This window comes from Rhincodon typus, chromosome 15 (assembly GCF_021869965.1).
Source record: "Rhincodon typus isolate 14 chromosome 15, sRhiTyp1.1, whole genome shotgun sequence".
In the NCBI taxonomy this organism is placed as follows: Eukaryota; Metazoa; Chordata; class Chondrichthyes; order Orectolobiformes; family Rhincodontidae; genus Rhincodon; species Rhincodon typus.
In genome coordinates, this window is record NC_063346.1 from 58,786,337 (window position 1) to 58,803,620 (window position 17,284).

Genomic DNA, 17,284 nt, shown 5'->3' on the forward strand with positions numbered 1-17,284 from the left:
TACGTCGATTTTCACCCTGCACCCCAAGGTCTCTTTGTTTGGCAACACTCCCCAGGACCCTACCATTATGTGTACAGTCCAGCCCTGACTTGCCTTACCAAAATGCAACACCTCACATTTATCCAAACTAAATTCCATTTATCACTGTTTAGACCATGTGATCAAGGTCCTGTTGTACTGAGATAACCTTCTTTGCAGTCCTCTTAAAGTTGTGCAAGTGCAGAAGCTGGCTAACTGACTATTAGATGGTACATCTTTACACCGAGGATTGGGACTTGTGGAACATGTTGCTGACTTGTGTGGTGAACACTGTATTCCTTCAAGTGGGGCCTGGGTGTGTTTATGGCCGATTGGAAATCTCTATAAGAGATAGGTTATAGAGATAGGCATTCTGTGACAGTCATTGCCAATGTAATCTTAGGCTTCGTTTTCATCAGCTGAGGACGAATCTCAGGAGTTTTGCAGATCTATTTTCCCCTTGGTTGGCCTGTGTTTCTTTTTTAATCAGGTGGGGAGTATGCACATCAGGGGCATTGTAACAGTGTGGGATGGCCATCATTTGTGTCAACACCTAGCAGCTTTTGGTGGTGGGTTCCATGCAGGCACTTCCTAGCAGATGTCCTGGGATTCAAATCCTGGAATTAAAAACAGAAAATGCTGATAATACGCAGCAGCTAAGTGCGGTATCTATGGAGAGACGAAAATCAGTTAATGTTTCAGCTTGATGACCTCTCATTGGGAGGTCAAGATAGTGGAGAGAAGCCAAGTTTGTAAGTGAGGGTGTGGAGAGGGCATAAGAGATGCTCTGGGTGCTGAAGTGGCATGATTCTTAGGGACAGTTCTTCCTTCGGCTAGTCGGCCATCGGGGGGGAGCACAATCGGGGGCAGTTGTGGGTACGCTGCCCTTTAAGGGGGGGAAACGTGGCCTCTGATCCGGAAGTGTTTGTGTGTCGGTTGGGTCGCGTAGCGACGCTGGAAGCGGGGCAGGATATAAAAGCAGCCGGCCGTGACGCCGGAAGTGAGATGACGCGCGGGGACACCGGAAGTGAGGGAGTGGGGCGGCGACGCCGGAGGTGAGGGGGGTGGGGCGGCGACGCCGGAAGTGAGAGGGCACCGGGCCGTTAGCAGCAGGAGGCGCGAGGATGGCGTCGAGGGCGAAGCGGCCGAAGGTGAGGCCCAGGCCCCGAGAGAAAACCCGCCAAAACCCGGGTCCCCGACAGAAACCCTCCCGAACCCCGGGGACCGAGACATAGAGACTGCCCCCGCCTCAATTTCTGGCCAATAGTAACCCCCGCCGCCCCCCGGATGTTGATAATGAGGGGGATTCAGTGATGGTCACACCATTGAATGTCAAGATGGCAGTGGTTAGATTGTCTCTTATTGGTGATGGTCACTGCCTGGTGCCTGTAAGGTCTGAATGTTACCTCATTGTAGATTGACCCTTTTCTCCTCCCATGGGTGTGTGGGTCAGGGTATTATCTCAGAGCTAGCTGAGCTGGGATTGGCTTCACTGCATGATCTCACTTTTTCCCCCCATTTCCTCCCGCCCGGCAGGTGGAATCCGCAGAGGCGCCCGTAAATCGGGATCAAGAGACGGCGAACGGCCTGGTTCAGTTCCTGGACTGGTGTGTGCAGTCAGGGCTGCTGCTCAGCTCAAAGGTGAGAGAGAGAGAGACAATGGGCCTTTAGTTTGTCAGTCTGAGTAAACAAATCTGTTCTGTTGAAGAGTCACTGGACTCAAGTCAACTCTGTTTTCTCTTCCACAGATGGTGCTGAGTTTGTCTGGCAGTTTCTGTTTTTGTTTCAGACTTCCATTGGCCCCTTGTTAAGACTTTGAGCTCCCAGTGTCTGCTTGCAGGACTTTTCATCGCCCCATCATTTTGCTTTTGTGATTGATACTGATGTATACCACCTCGGCTGGTAGTTCATTCCCGTCTCCCTAGGATTGTTCTGCACCCATGCAGTGATATCCTTGAGCCTGGCACCTAAAAGGTGATATACCACCTGGAATTCACACCCATTCATGCGAAAAGTTGGGTGTTTCTGTCACTGTTGCACATCTTATTGCTATCCTTCCCTGTGTGTTAGAGCTGTCCTGGTGCCTTGGACCTAGCTGTGGCTGCTCAGAGCCCACTGGCATTCAGTGATGAGCATCAATTGAAAATGCACCCTTGGGAGCCCTGCACTACCTACCTTGATTACCTGCTGCAGTGACAGGAGATGCTGCTTGGGCCCCAAAACCCTGACCTCCAGCTCTGTCAGCTGTATGAGACTATCCGTCCAGGGCATAAGTGTTCTGAATACCCTCTTAGCATTGGATTTAGTCAGAGTGACTGCCCTGCCATGATTTTATTTGAGCGGCTAAGAGAAAAATGTTGCTGTGTTATCTGATTGCACCATTCTTTTAGCTTGTGAGATCCAGATTGCAACAACCCTTTGTGTAAAACATTTCCTCCTTTTCCTGTTCTTTAGCCAATTATCCTATAATTCAGTTCTGGTTATTGTCCCTAGTTTTAATCCCTGCTTCCCTTTTCCATCCCTTTGTTTTAAAGGGAAGTGACCATTTGCTGTGCACTGACTCTGGTTTATCCCGTATGGTTTCTGTTTCTTGGTTTCCCCAGGTTTATGTGAGCAAAGAGGGCACAGTGGCAGATTATGGCCTGGTGGCAAAGGATGAGATTGAAGAGGGAGAGCTGCTGTTCTCTGTTCCAAGGTCAGCAGTGCTCAGCCAGCACACAACCACCATCAGTGATCTCCTGAAGAAAGGTACGTTGGTCAGAAACAGGGCCTGGTGATCTGGCAAGGAGGGAGGGATTGGAGGGAACTTACTGCTGCATTTGATAGTGAAACCAACAGGGGCTGCTGAAAACTCCCAGCTTCCATTCTCAGCCTCTGATGCTTTTGGCTTCAGTGCCTTGGACTTGGAGTATTGGTGGGTGTTATCCAGAGTGCCTGCACTTGAAGTTGCCTTTTTTGGGTTTCAACATGGCCATTAGAAGCTGGTCAGCATCTACAGGGGAGGGTGAATGGAGATTACATTCATACGTGAAGGAGACCATTTAGCCTGTTCTACCAGTTTAAAACAGCTATCCAATTGATGGTTCCATTCTGCTCTTCTCCCGTAGCCCTGCAGTTTCCTCAATCTCATCCGTTTTAAAATGATTCAATTCCCTTTTGAAGGTTGTCATTAAATCAGTTTCCACCAACCTTAAGGAAGCAGCAGCTGGTTACCCAAGGAAATGGTTTTAAAACTCACCATGACAGCTGAGAGATGTAAATTCGGTTAAATAATTCTTTTATTCACTCATGATGTCACTGGCTGGGCCAACATTTATTGCCTGTCCCTAGCTGCCCTTGAGAAGGATTCTTGAAATGCTGCACTGTGTGGAGTGTGGGTTTATTTGGATTAATTCCTTCTTTAGGCATCATGTCAGCTTAATTGAGTGGCTCTTTGGCTATTGACTGTCGCTCTGAAATGACCAATCATATTGTTGAGAGTCTGGAGTTACCTGTAGGTCAGACTATTTAAGAATGGCAGATTTCCTTCTCTAAAGGAAATTTGTGAATCAGATGGGTTTTTATAACAATTGACAGTGAATTCATGATCATCATTGGATTAGGTTTTATTTTCAGGTTTCTTAATTGAATTTTTAAAATGCTACTACCTGCCGTGGAGAGGTTTGAATCAGTTTTTTTTTTGTTTTTATCTAATATTGCTGTCTGGGCAGCATTTATTGCCTGTCTGTAGTTGCCCTTGAGAAGGTGTGAGCTGCCTTCTTTGTTATGGAGAGTGGACAGGAAAGTGGAGTTGAGACCAAGATGAGATCAACCATGATCATATCAAATGGCATCTATTGACTTTCGTGGAAGGAAATCTGCTGATCTGATCCATGATTGGCAGTGTATAACTCTTAACAGCTTCCTGAAATCAGACTACTCAGTTGTTCCAAAGGGCTGTGAAAAAGGCCAGGAATAAAATAGACAGAATTGACCTTGTCACTATGCTGTGGAAAATCCTCCCTTGTATTGGGGGCTTGTGCCAAAACTATCTGCAGAATGGTTGAACAACAGCTTGTCTTGTGGCATCTGGTAAAAGGAAGGTAAAGAAACCTACTGGTGATCTACCACCAACTGCTCTCTACTGAGGAGTCAGGACACACATCCGAGAAAGGGGAACATTGCCCCAGTATGTCCTGTCCATGTAAATCTGGACAAATCCATCCCAGCTAACTGCCACCCCATCAATGATCTCTTAATCAACAAGTGACAGAAAATACCGCCAGCAGTGCTATGAAGTGACATTCACTAATCCTCTGTTTGGCTTCAGGTAGGATCACTCCTCTCCAGACCTCATTACAGCTTTGGCCCAGTCTTGAACAACCTGAATTTGAGGTGAGAGTGACTGCCTTGGACATAAAGGCAGCATTTAATTTGTGATATCAGGGAGGCCTCTCAAGATTTGGGCGGGGTTGTGAAGGTTGAGGGCTTGTTGAGGATGAGGTTTGTTGTGCATGTGTGTGAAGGAGTCTCTGGCACTGGCTGTGAATACTCTATCCCTGTTGGGTGTCTTGTTTCAGAGGCAGCAGCGTTGGAGAGCCCCTCGGGCTGGGTCCCTCTGCTGCTTTCCATGATGTTTGAGATCACAAGCAGTGAGTCCCGCTGGAAATCCTACTTCTCCCTCTGGCCAGACTTCAGCAGCCTGCACCACCCGATGTTCTGGTAAGGGACTTCTGTTACTAACATCTGTGGTGACATTGAGGGCCTTCAGTCAGTCACGTTTCATTCCCCTGTGTCTCAGAAAAATGATCCATTGACCAGCTGAACTAAGCCAACCTGTACTTAGATATTAAACACTTTCTTTAGCAAAAAAAAGTACTCAGGACTTGACCTCAGCCCCAGACCCTTGAGCTCCCCTTCCCCCTCTCTCTACACCGCACTGTGTCACCTCCACTCAACCCTGGCCACTGGAATGGCTGCCTGCTCCTTCCTCTGGCTCTGGTGTGATGGCAGTGAAGAGATAGGAACCTTGGAATAGGTCATGACCTCCTTGGGAGCCTGTGCAACCATTTGATAAGATCATGGCTGATCTGGTTGTGGTGTCAGCTCTGTGACTCCTTGGTGATTGTAGGTCTGTCTAACTCAGTCTTCGGTATATTCAGTGATCCAGCCTCTATTGCTGTCTGGGCAAGAGAATTCCACAGGTTGACTGTGCTCTGAGTGGGGTAAAAAAAAAACTCATCTTAAAACAGACTTCTTATTCTTAAACTGTGCTCCCGCTTTCTAGTATCCACTCTTTTAGCTCCCTGAGGATCTGGTATATTTCAATAAGATTGCCTCCTGTTCCACTTGATATAGGTAGATCCTGTCAACCTTTCTCCATAACATAAACCCAGGTGCTGTTAGTTTGTTTTGGGGTCCTTGTTCAAGTCAAACTATAGCCTGTACTCACCCTCCTACCTCACTCTGGGCTGTTACTCCGAGAGTTCTTCCCTGACATGAGTAACTGCAGCCTTGTGTACGCAGGTCTGAGGAGGAGAGGAACCGCCTGCTGCTGGGCACAGGGGTGGCACTAGCTGTTGAGAAAGATCTGATCAACATCGAGGAGGAGTATAACAGCGTTGTGCTACCTTTCATCAAGTGTCACCCTAGCATCTTCGACCCACAGAAACACACCCTGGATCTTTACAAGAAACTGGTGGCATTTATTATGGCCTACAGGTGAGAGCGTGTGCACATCCCCACCCCCATGTTCTTCTGTGAACATCAGCAAGGCGCATTGAGCAGGCTTTCTGCCAGCAGGAAGTGAACCTTGGTTGGATTGAGCAGGTCTGTGGTATTTGCTTGTTGAATAGCACTTGCTGCAGACTGCAATCATGGTTCCTCTGAGGAGGTTGTGTGGTACAGGGTAGTTGTTCCCCTCTTCACCCCCACCACAAGGAAAAACAGGCCAGGGAATGACTGAACCTTGTGTTTATGGTGATTGAATGCTTAGGACAGAACTGGCCACCTCAATAGATGGTGAAACCTATCTGAGGGAAGATTTGCTGCCTGCCTAGGCCTGACTATGTCCTGTACTGAGGGCCTCAGGACTCTGCATGCTGCTATTTCTCATTGGTCGGGCGTGAGGACTGTGTGATGCCTGAGCTTGGGTCTTATTCCTGCAGTTTCCAGGAGCCCTGCGAGGACGAAGATGAAGAGGATGATGAGAAGGCATCAAAGCCTCCTATGATGGTGCCAATGGCAGACATCTTAAATCATGTGGCCAATCACAATGCGTGCCTGGAATTTGCACCAGTGAGTATCGTGGAGGGGCATGATGTGGGGGAGGTGGGCCAGGAGGACGGGGCAGGATATACAGGAACAGGCCACAGTTACTGGGCTTTGCAGCAGTCGGGGACAGTGACTGGGGGTGCTGCAGGAGTGTGGAGTGTATGGTGGGGAATGTGGGTATAGGAGGCAGGGAATGAGAGTTTGGTGGGGTGGCCCAGGGATTATGGTCTGTAGTGAGGGCAGGAGGAGGGGAGAGAATTCTGGTTATTGATTATGTTTAATGAATGTGAGTTGTTATATTTCCTATTTAACCTTTGCTTTCACAGGAATGCTTGAAAATGCTCTCCATCAGGAAGATCAGCAAAGGCGAAGAGATATTTAATACGTACGGACAGCTCGCTAACTCGCAGCTCCTGCACATGTATGGCTTTACAGAACCATATCCGAGCAACACACATGAAGCTATGGACATCCAAATGCAGACTGTCTATGATGCTGCCTTGCAAGGTTGGTCTTGAACAATGTAACAAGGCCAAGCAGACTTCAGGAGGCTGCAGATTGGAGAGGAGGTCTGACCAGAATATCCTTTGTGTTTTAAGCTGTGCACACAGAAGAGGAGAGGAAGCTGCTGAGGGAGAAGTGGGAATTTCTGACTGAGTTGGAAATAGTTGGAGAAGAGAGGGACTTTGTGATTGGCCAGTCAGGAGTCCTGACGGAGGAGGAACTTTACAGTACCCTGAAGGTGAGGACCAGCTCTTGGTGGGCCCAGTGTTTTGATGCTCCCTCTAGTTATCATTCAGTCTGGTTGGTGTTCTGTACAATTGTTACTTTGTGGGTGATATTAGTGGAGGGTAGAGAAGCTAATTTAGGGAGGGATTTAATAGACATTTAAAATCTTGAGTTTTGATGATTTTTCCATATTTGCTCTTGTTCACGGCAATCAGACCGCACGTATATAGAGCAATTTCTGGAGGTGAAATGAAAAAAGGTGCTTAATACTGAAATAAAAACAGTAACATGCACATGGAAAGCACTATCTGAGGGTGGTGTTCATAGAATCAATGCTTTTGAAAGGAAGCTGGATAACTTAGAGGAGCGGCAAGTATTTGCAGGCCGTGAGATTAAGTGTACCATGTGCAAGGGCCCATGAGCCTCTGAAGCTGTTTCCCTGTTGGGTTCCTATGGTGTGAAGTAACTGTCCTCTCAGCTGCTTGTTAATGCAGCCTCAAAACTCACTGGCATTTTCCTTCCTCTTTCTGACATATGAGCAGGTACTGAGCATGTCACTGGAGGAATTTGAAGAATACAAGGCCAATGATGGCTGGGAGGATGATGATGAGGATGAGGAAGAGGATCTTTCCAGCCTTGACAATGCAGTCATACCCAAACTGAAACCTGCTTGGAAGCAACTTCTGCACAACACTGTGACAATGAGACTAAAATCATACCGCTCAGGACTAAAAGAAGAGGAGGCTGCATTGACTAATGAGGAGACTTACCGCCAGCTCAGCAAACGAGAACGTGACTCACTGCAGGTCCGATATGCACAGAAGATGATTTTACATCGACTGTTGGAGCTGACTGAATAGCATCATCAGCAACTAAGGAATAAAGTACTGTCTTTATATTATTCTTGCTTGAATTGTTTGTCTATCTGTCTTAACACCCATTGTGCCAGGACACAATGTGAAGGATCCTCTGGTTTACAGCCAGATTATATTCCATTGCTAAATAATTCAGTTAGGTCATTTCCCTATTGGGAAGTAGGTTCTTCCATTGTAGTCTGAGTATTATTATCCTTCCAATTGTCATGCTTACCAGCCTTGCAGAAGGGTCTGAAATAAGATGTGTTTTGACAAACCATTCTTTGGAACTGGATCATCAGTCATGGCTTTTGTGTTCTAGTTAGGAGCTGCGTTTGGTCACTGAAGCAAGTCTTAAAAGGTGTTATTTATTTATTGGAAGGGGAATGGAATGTGAAAGTAGTGATATCTTTGAATACTGTGTAAATGCATGACCCTATTCTTTAACGAAAGTCACACAATATCCAAAGATGTGCAGGTTAGGTGGATTGACCATGCTAAATTGTCCCCTAGGGTCTCGATGTGAGGTTAGTTGGTTAGCCCTGGGAATTAAGAGGGCAGGTGGTCTGGGTTTGGGTGGGATGCACTTCAGGTCAGTGCAAACTTGATGAGACCTATAGGGATTCTAATTGTGTTCATTTGACTGCTGGGATGTGGGGGTTTGTATCCACTAAGTTTCAGAAAGGTCATCTCCCATTCTCCTTAGGGGGGATGCTTTTCCCCTGGTTGCAGAGATGAGAACAAGAGGATATAATTTCAAAATAAGGCCTTTTAACAATAGATTGCTAGTCTACAGAATTCTCTTTCCCAAAGAGCAGCAGAGGTGGTGTCTTTGAATATACTTAAGGTAGTCAATCGACTTCAACCTTAAGTCAAGAATTGATGGGTATCTGGGGTAGGCCACAATCAGATTTAATTCCCTTTATTTCCTCTGCTAGGGGGGAAATCACAAGTGTTTCTGTGTAATTGGCCTATTTAACATTCTAAGCACCTTGCTTATATTGCAAAAGCTGGCATCTAGACACTGTTCCCTGCATGTAGTTTTTTTAAACTAGATTTTTAATTGTTTTATTTGCAATAATAAACTGGATTACTCCCAACATGGAAGGTATCTGATTTAACTTGATTATTCTGTTGTTTAAAGCATTCAGCTGGTCAAGGCATGAAATAGCTCCTGTTTTCTACTCTGCCAATCTCTTCCACTGGGAAGGAAGCACTCTCCCAATCTCAATATATTATGTTTTGCATCACAAGTTATAAACAATGTTCTATACACAGTATTAAGGAAATTCAGTGGACATGAAAAACCATAGTCAGATAAAAGTTATTTCAATTAGGGGAGGTGACAGCCTAGTGGTATTATCTAATAACTCAAATAATGTTCTGGGATTCCATAGCAGATGATGAAATTTGAATTCAATAAAATAATCTGGAATTCACAGTCTAATGATGACCACAAATCCATAGCTGATTAGCAAACCAAATGGGTTTTTCGTGACAATGTCCTCTAAGGGAGGAAACTCCCATCCTTAGCAGGTCTGGCCTACATATGACTCCAGATCCAAGATGTTGGTGACTCAGCTGCCCTCTGGGCAATTAGGGATTGCAATAAATGCTAACCAAGCCGGTGATGCTCACATCCCACGAATGAATTTTAAAAGAAGTGCGTTAAGGGCAAGAGGATAACTAGGTTAGGGCATACAAGATACACAAAGTAACTTATGGATGCAAATGATGTAAACACAGTTCCGAACAAGTACCGTGTGTGTGTCTCTCTCTCTTGACTGTTCACAACAGAGGAGTGATGCAAACATTCTAGTTAAAAAGGAATGGAATGTGGCAAGTTGAATTCAAAGTTAGTCAGTGACAGGAAACAGAGTAATGGTCAATGGATGTCTTCACAAATAGAAAGTGATTTCCAGTGGCATTCAACAATTTTTGGGTTCATTGCTGTCTGTGAATGGACTTAAGTGCGAGGTATGATTGGAAAATTTGAAGATGACACAAAAATTGACTGGATAGGTAATGATGGAGGATGGCTGGTGAATGTAGAATGTAGAATGACATCAATGGTTTAATTAAGTGGGAAGAAAAGTGACAAGTGGAATTCAATCTAGAGTAATAAGTTTGTAGAGGGTAAACCAGCAAAGGAATGCACAATAAAAGGGATGACAGTAGAGGATGTAAGCAATCTTGGTCTGCACGTCCAAAGATTCTTGAAGATGGTGGGACAGCTGGATAAAGTAGTAAAGAAAGCATATGCAATAAAGAAAAGCTTTCCCTAAGTTTACAGAATTCAAAAGCACAGATGCAAGGAATGCTGGAACTGCATAAAATACTAGTTAGGCCACAGCTGGAATTTCTGCCTACAGTTCATTTACAGGAAGGACAGAGAGGAAAAATTTACAAGAACATTTCAGGGCTTGTTCAATGCAATGATGGGGACTGTTTGGGTAGGCCAGGATTGCTTTCCTACACACAGGAGACTGAGGAGGGGACAACTGAGGTGCACAAAACAATAAGGCACTTAGGAAACATTTGGTCCTTGCAGCAGCCAGGCTAATTAGCAGGCTGTGGGAGGGGGAAATGTGAATGGAATCAAGAGGAATAAACATTTCCACCCAGGTGGTGGTGGATGCCTGGAATGCGTAGTCTGATTTGATACTTGATGACTGGCCTTTCTCACGTTCTCCACCTGGGTTGGTTATCAGAAATGAATTATAGCACTATCTACAATTGAGGTTGATTTCTGCACTAACTCGCAAATGAGTGCACCAAAGCAAAAAGCTTGGCTAAAGGCATAGTGCAAAATTTGTACCAGAAAGGAAAGATGTAGCATTGTACAGCCAGACCTTTTGCAACTCTACACCCATCACTGATTTCTACAGTTAGCCAATCGCACAGGCCAGAGCAGGAGGCTTTCGGCACATGGCCTGCACTGTGAAGGAATCGGCCAGGTTTTGATACTTGGATCATTACTTACAATATACATTAATCACGTAGATGGGGGAAGTGAATGTGCTATAGCTAAGTTTGCAAATGACACAAAAAATACATAGTGAGAATGACAACTTGCCTTCCAAAGTGTCTGCAGAGGGAAACGAGCAAGTTGAGTGGGCAAAAACTAGGCAGATGGAATATGTGGAAAATTAGCCATGCAAGAAAAGCTTATCGCATCCAGCTGTGAATGGAAGGCCAGAGGGACACATTAAAGAAAATGAAATGATGTGGTCATCTTTCGATCTGATGAGGATGAAGTTTTCTCTGAAAGCAAACTGGTCTTCCTTGGTCAGCAGTGGCTCAGTTTTTTTTTAGAAAGATACAGACTTGGGAGACTCTACTGCTGCTAAAGTAAAAAAAACTGAGAAATGTTTTCAAATAGAACAAATGCTGAATGAGTGCAGGTAATTGAATCAACAAGTTTGCCGAATGCAGCGGTAGCTGGAGGATTAATCAGGTTCACTCCTTGGAAAATGTCCCAAAAACAGCAGCTCCTTGGAAAGCGTTCATCTCCTTATTACCTCCAACAAGCAAACAAACCTAACTGTCAAGTCACAAACCATAGATGACTTGGAGGAAAAAAAATGACTATCCTGAGAAAGCTTCACAACAAGTTTCCAAATTTAGACAAAGAGAAACTGTGGGAAGTCTTGGAAGAATGCAACGTGTCCCAATGGGAAACCTTAGACAATTTGTCATTTAGCAATCAAGATGAAGTGCCTTATAGACTCTGGCATACAAGCATAAATGGAAAAAGGTGCCACTTCACATTTTAAAGAGCATCCATGAGGTAAAAATAGGGAGGTCTTGCTAAGACTATACAAGGTACCAATTAGACCAGAACTGGAATACTGAAGAGTTTTGAATGCCTTATCGAAGGAAAGATATACTTGCATTGGCAACAGTCCAGACAAAGTTCACATGGCTGATATCAGTTATGGGGGGACTGTCATCTATAGAAACATGGAGTAGACCGGCTTGTACTCATTCAAGTTTAGAAGACTAAGAAGCAACCTCTTGAAACAAGATTCTTGGAAGACTTTACAGAGTAGATGTGGACAGGCTGTTTCTCATGAGGGAGAAACTAGGACCGGAGGGCATAATCTCAGTAAATTTAGGACAGTAATGAGGAGGAACATCTGAGCTTAGAGAATCTGTGGAATTCCTAAGGGTTGTCGAGTCTGGGAAGTATATTCCAGGTTGATGGACAGATTTTTAATCAAGAAGAGATTCAAGGCGTCTGGAGAAAAGACAGGAAAGTGGAATGAAGATTATCATATCAGCCATGATCTTGCCAAATGACAGAGCAGATTCAATAGGGTCAAATGGCCTACTTCTACATTTATTATTCAGCAAATAGTATTATAAATTGAGTCTGTTGGACCAGGAAGGCATTGTATTCAGCTTTACAGGAGTTTGCTGATACATTCTTTAGTGGTACTGGGAGAACTTGTGGCCTGGCACAGCAAGGAGAAAATTTGAAACTGTTTTTCTTATTTTTCCAAGGTCAAATTCTCTCAGATCCTCAACAACAGTACTCAGCTATCCTCAAAATGCACGTGATGACTCTCGCTTACACATTAGCAATCAAGTAACATTTTTTTCTCAAGTCAACATGAGAAATGGGAGAACCAATCTGCATCCCTCCCTCAAAATAACATTGAAGGTCGATGCCCTAGGAGATTCCAGTGTTCAACATCCAGCTGCCATGAGCCCAAGTCCAGGTTTGACCAGGACAAGTTGAGCATGTTTCACTGCATGACGCGTGCATGTTGTACACACTGGTTGTCTGAAATGGAGAAATTCTGATGACAAACATCCTTCACTCAAATGAGCAGACCAAGAGAAGAAAAACTCAGGCAATGTAGCAGGTGGATTCTGGGATGGATTGTGAATGAGGTCATCATATGGAAGGATCAGCCTTGAGGCAGATAATGCTGAACAATTAACACAGGCTGGTTCTGAGCATGCTTCAACAAGTTTTAGGTATGAATTCATCTCCCAATTATAGCCTCCTTAAAATAAAGCTGAATGTGAGCTACATAAAATTAAAAGTACAGATTGATGGATTAATGAAGTTTTCTTTTAAAAAGATGGATAAATGGATTCAGAACCAACCAGGGTTATACCACAAACACATTCCTAAGCTTTAGTGTCTAAAGGCAATAAACAAAGAGGAGGTTGCTGCATGACATGGGTTTTAATGCATTAACTACAATATGCTTACATACAAGAGAGTGTTAAGTGGCAGAACTAGAGCCAAGGAAACTACAAAGACTACAAAATACAACACATGGACCAATACATTTACAAAACAACATTCAAAATCCTTACAAAATGGCCTGTATTGGTCCTTGGTTTCTTTTTTACAAACTTAATCGACTCCGTGCCGCAAAACTGGCTCTTTTTATCCCACAATTTACAGAATTCAGGGAGAACCTCTTGTTTTCCTTCGCATTAACATGGTGTATGCTGCACTCAGCCTGGGACACACCCTCTTGGTTTATGGGCAGAAGGAGCTGCTCATCTTAAAGACCAAAACTTTAGAAATTAAAAAAAAACTTTTGCAAACCATACTGCATCTCCATACCACTCTGCTGGAGAATATTTTCTTTCTCTCTATATATTAGAAAGAGGACAAATAAAAATTGATATTGCTCTTCACCAAAACCACCCACCCCTCTCCCGAATCAAAATAGGGAAAATTGCTTCAAATGAAGAGCAGCTCCTGGATGAATTTGGGACGATGGGGTGAGGTGAGGGGGAAATCTGTCCCAGACACGCTTCAATTGTCATCAGCTGCCAACAGGAATAACTGGGTAAAAGTCAGTTTAATACAATTTGCACAGATGGAGATAGTCCAGTTTAAGGTTGCACTCCCTTTTATTTACATTGTTTTTTTTATATCATTTCAAATGATATTCACAGCATTTGTTTTTTTTTTGGCCAAGTGACAAATGAAAATAAAACATGTCCAACATGAAGTCAGTGCTTCACCGACCACTGTTCCTATGTCTGACTCATGCAGCTGACTGCGTCGGATTGGAAGAACCAACAAGTTACACGACCAATGTCAGTTTCAAGAAAAACACAGGCTGCCCCTCACTCTTTTCCATGTTGCATGTCCAAGGTGGCATTTCTTCATTGTTTTAACTGGCGCCAGTGCCTTCCATTACTTGTTGTGCCTGTTTCTGTCCCATACAGCACTGAGCTACAGACTGGAACAACCTGCAAAACACACAGCAGCCAAGCATTACGCAGAAGTTACTGACAAACCCAAATAAAAAGTGAGCTCAGGAAAATGCTTTACAGCCAATGCTGCACTTCTGAAGGGTAGTCAATGTTGGAAACAGGGCAGCCATTTAAATGCACATCAAGATCCAAAAAAAACCCCAGCATTGAAACAAACGAATAGAATGTGTTCATTGAGGGATAAACACTGACCAAGACACCAAGAGAACCCCCCTGCTTTTCTTCAAATAATGCCATGGAAAAGCCTGCATTATTTGAGGAGATCAGACAAGGTTCTGGATTAAATCAGAGCTGAAAGGTCCAACATCTGACACTGCGGCAGTTCCTCAGCACAATACTGGAGAGTCAGCCTTGATTATACACTTGCACCTCTGTTGTGGGACCTGAACCCACAACTGGAGACTGAGGAGTCCTATCACAATACCACTGCAAGTGTGTAAAAAGTTGCTAATCATCAATATACATTTCATACAGTATTACAATCTTTAACATGCCATTATAGGGGGTGGTGCATTACAAGCAACTCACATGTTTGTGTGATACACTAACAGGCATAATATTTGGGTGAGTGTGTAGCAGTAACTGCCTATACAATATAATTTCTGGAATGAAATTAGGGGCGACACGGTGGCACAGTGGTTAGCACTGCTGCCTCACAGCGCCAGGGACCTGGGTTCGATTCCAGCCTCGGGCGACTGTCTGTGTGGAGTTTGCACATTCTCCCCGTGTCTGTGTGGGTTTTCTCCGGGTGCTCCGGTTTCCTCCCACAGTCCAAAGATGTGCAGGTTAGGCGGATTGGCCATGCTAAATTGCCTGTAGTGTTCAGGGAGGTAGAGGGTGTATATTAGGTGGGTCATAGGGGGATGGATCTGGGTGGGATGCTCTGAGGTTCGGTGTGGACTTGTTGGGCCGAAGGGCCTGTTTCCACACTGTAGGGATTCTAATTCTGAACGAAAACCAGTGGCTAAGGTTCCTGCTCTTCAATGTTAACTCAGAGGAAGGTGTGCATGTACAAAGGAACAGGGACCATGGCCAATGCCCCCTACACTGGGTCACACTAGATGGAATTTTTCGATCATTATTTAGTTACATAAGGGAACAACTGAAGAAAGAAACTGAAATAAAATATTCTTTTAAGATGACCAATTCACTGAACTGACTTATCAAAGATGCAGTTTGGCATTTCAATAGTTGAGGAGAAAAGGAAACATATGAAAAGGTCAGAAGTAAAACTGGAAAGGAATTAGAACCGGATAACCTGTAAAGAAGTAAACCATAACACAAAGTGTTGAACAGTCCGACTGCTCCACCTGCACAGTGCTCCCTGGCACTGCGTGGACTCTCAGCATTTCTGAAGGCAACCTGATGCTTGAAACAAGAAAATTCTCAACTAAGAACTAGTTTGGTTCAAGAGCATACCTGGGGCTCGGGTCAGATATTTGGAGAGAGGTATAAGCTGCAACCTACAGAAGCAAAAGACAAACTCTCTCAATAATAACGAAAGATCTGACATCAGAGGAGGATTCAAGGAAATAATAATGCAACCAAAAACACTTACTTTTCAATCTCAGGAGCACAGTGGACAAACTCGTGGTTCCAGAATTTGAAGGCGGGGTTTTTAATCAGCTCAATGAAGGTGATGAGGAGCCCCCACGGGTGAGGCCTGTTTACAATCAGCCTCTCCAATAGCACCCTGTCAGAAACCGAAAAGCAGCAGCGTCACAATTCAAGCCTCTGATTTTCATCACTACTTATTGGTCATTTGAATCAAGACAGGAAATGCAGACAGTAAAATCTTACTTGTTAACTTGATGAAATTTTGCATATTAAACTCAAAACAACGCAGGCTGTAGCTGCTTTCTGTAAAGATTAACTGTTACTCCCCATTCCAAGTAAATTCATTCCCTCTTTGGTTACGATACTAACTTTATCTGTAATACTGACAACCCAAATTCAGGATAAATGTGTTGCAGTACACCGAACAGAGGTTTACAATCAATTCCAAACAACAATATAAAATAAAAGAGACCACATTATCAGGTAGCATTGACGAAAGACAGAGGTGCAAAAGTTGAGGGGTGACATCCTTGTTTCTCACCTGGTAATCTGCTCCTGGATAGCTTCTGTGTTGGCTTCAGCAAACAGATACAACATAGTGCAGCTGAAATAGTGGGTGTGGCTGTTTGGGTATCGCAACTGATTGGCAATCGCATTCAGGAACAAATACCGACCTGAAACATGGGGAAAAACAAAAAAGTGATCATCCCGGGTGGTCAGGAGATGAGCAATTTAAAACCCTGACTGAAAAACACTCAGAATGCGAGCAAAACACCTCCATTGCCGTGCCTGCTTAACACACTGGCATTTAATCCCCCAGTGAGATGAATACAAGCAAGACAATATTTGGCTTCATTATCAAAAAAAAAAACACTTCAGACACAGAAGACAGTGGCTCAGTGGTTAGCACTGCTGCCTCATAGCACCAGCGACTCTGCATTCGATTCCACCCCTGGGAGACTGTGTGGAGTTTGCACATTCTCCCCGTGTCTGTGTGCGTTTCCTCCGGGTGCTCCGGTTTCCTCTACAGTCCAAAGATGTGCAGGCTAGGTGGATTGGCCATGCTAAATTGCCCAGAGTGTTCAAGGTTGTGTAGATTAGGTGGGTTATAGGGGGATGGGTCTGGATGGGATGCTCTGAGGGTTGGTGTGGACTTGTTGGGCTGAAGGGCCTGTTTCCACATTGTAGGGATTCTATGAAATCTATGAAACATGATGGATCATTCTCTCAGGTCACCATCATACCAACTGTTCGGTTCAAGATGATATTAACCAATTCCCAACCAAATGGCCATGACTGACAATCACAAGTGGTAGTTCTCTGGGGAAGAGCGCACAAGGAGGGAAAAACAGATCCCCTGAGTTATATCAGTTTTCATTTTCTTGGATACAGGCTATTGGTGAGAAAGGGCCAAGAGGAGATTGTATCTCCTGCTTGAATCTTCTCTAACGGTGCAGACTCATGCTGGGTTTCACACGCTGGAAAGTGGTCAGTTTTCAGACAGACAGACAGTCGGGTCACCAGCAGTAACCCGTTTGATTGTGGGGGTGGGGTGGTGATGGTGGAGAGCAAGTCCACTTGCGAACTCCCCAGATGGAGGCACGAGTTGTCAGAATGACAGC

The 17,284-nt window shown here is 44.5% G+C and overlaps 2 protein-coding genes across 9 annotated transcripts in view; one reads left to right on the forward strand and one right to left on the reverse strand.

Moving 5' to 3' along the window:
• The first annotated feature begins 1,035 nt into the window (after positions 1-1,035).
• On the forward strand, positions 1,036-12,910 carry setd6 (SET domain containing 6, protein lysine methyltransferase). 3 transcript variants are annotated; one of them, XM_048605897.1, is made up of 10 exons: positions 1,062-1,169; positions 1,555-1,659; positions 2,622-2,766; positions 4,578-4,719; positions 5,524-5,718; positions 6,165-6,294; positions 6,597-6,777; positions 6,870-7,012; positions 7,542-7,883; positions 12,360-12,910. In XM_048605897.1, exons 1-9 carry the CDS (start codon positions 1,143-1,145, stop codon positions 7,857-7,859), a joined length of 1,386 nt encoding a protein of 461 aa, XP_048461854.1. In that variant the 5' UTR covers positions 1,062-1,142; the 3' UTR covers positions 7,860-7,883; positions 12,360-12,910. The 3 variants fall into 3 exon arrangements, with proteins under 3 accessions (XP_020389426.1, XP_048461854.1, XP_048461855.1); XM_020533837.2 differs by lacking the exon at positions 12,360-12,910 and having other exon boundaries at positions 1,036-1,169; positions 7,542-7,900; XM_048605898.1 differs by lacking the exons at positions 5,524-5,718; positions 12,360-12,910 and having other exon boundaries at positions 7,542-7,900.
• Positions 12,911-13,034: 124 nt separating this feature from the next.
• Positions 13,035-17,284, reverse strand: part of cnot1 (CCR4-NOT transcription complex, subunit 1) — a 92,657-nt gene continuing 88,407 nt past the window's right edge. For 5 of the 6 annotated variants that reach the window (XM_048605896.1, XM_048605893.1, XM_048605895.1 and 2 more), the window contains 3 exons: positions 16,204-16,336; positions 15,664-15,798; positions 13,035-14,081 (listed from right to left, as the gene is read on the reverse strand). In XM_048605896.1, coding sequence (XP_048461853.1) covers positions 14,003-14,081; positions 15,664-15,798; positions 16,204-16,336 — 347 coding nt within the window. In that variant the 3' untranslated portion in view covers positions 13,035-14,002. Of the gene's footprint in view, positions 14,082-15,524; positions 15,569-15,663; positions 15,799-16,203; positions 16,337-17,284 lie in introns of all 6 variants that reach the window. The other variant, XM_048605894.1, reaches the window with a different exon arrangement.

Bases quoted from the DNA above. Each gene is read 5' to 3' on its own strand.
- setd6 (XM_020533837.2), top strand. From the start codon at position 1,143: ATGGCGTCGAGGGCGAAGCGGCCGAAG. The intron at 1,660-2,621 runs GTGAGAGAGAGA...TGGTTTCCCCAG, and splicing joins GGCTGCTGCTCAGCTCAAAG to GTTTATGTGAGCAAAGAGGG. The intron at 5,719-6,164 runs GTGAGAGCGTGT...TTATTCCTGCAG, and splicing joins GCATTTATTATGGCCTACAG to TTTCCAGGAGCCCTGCGAGG.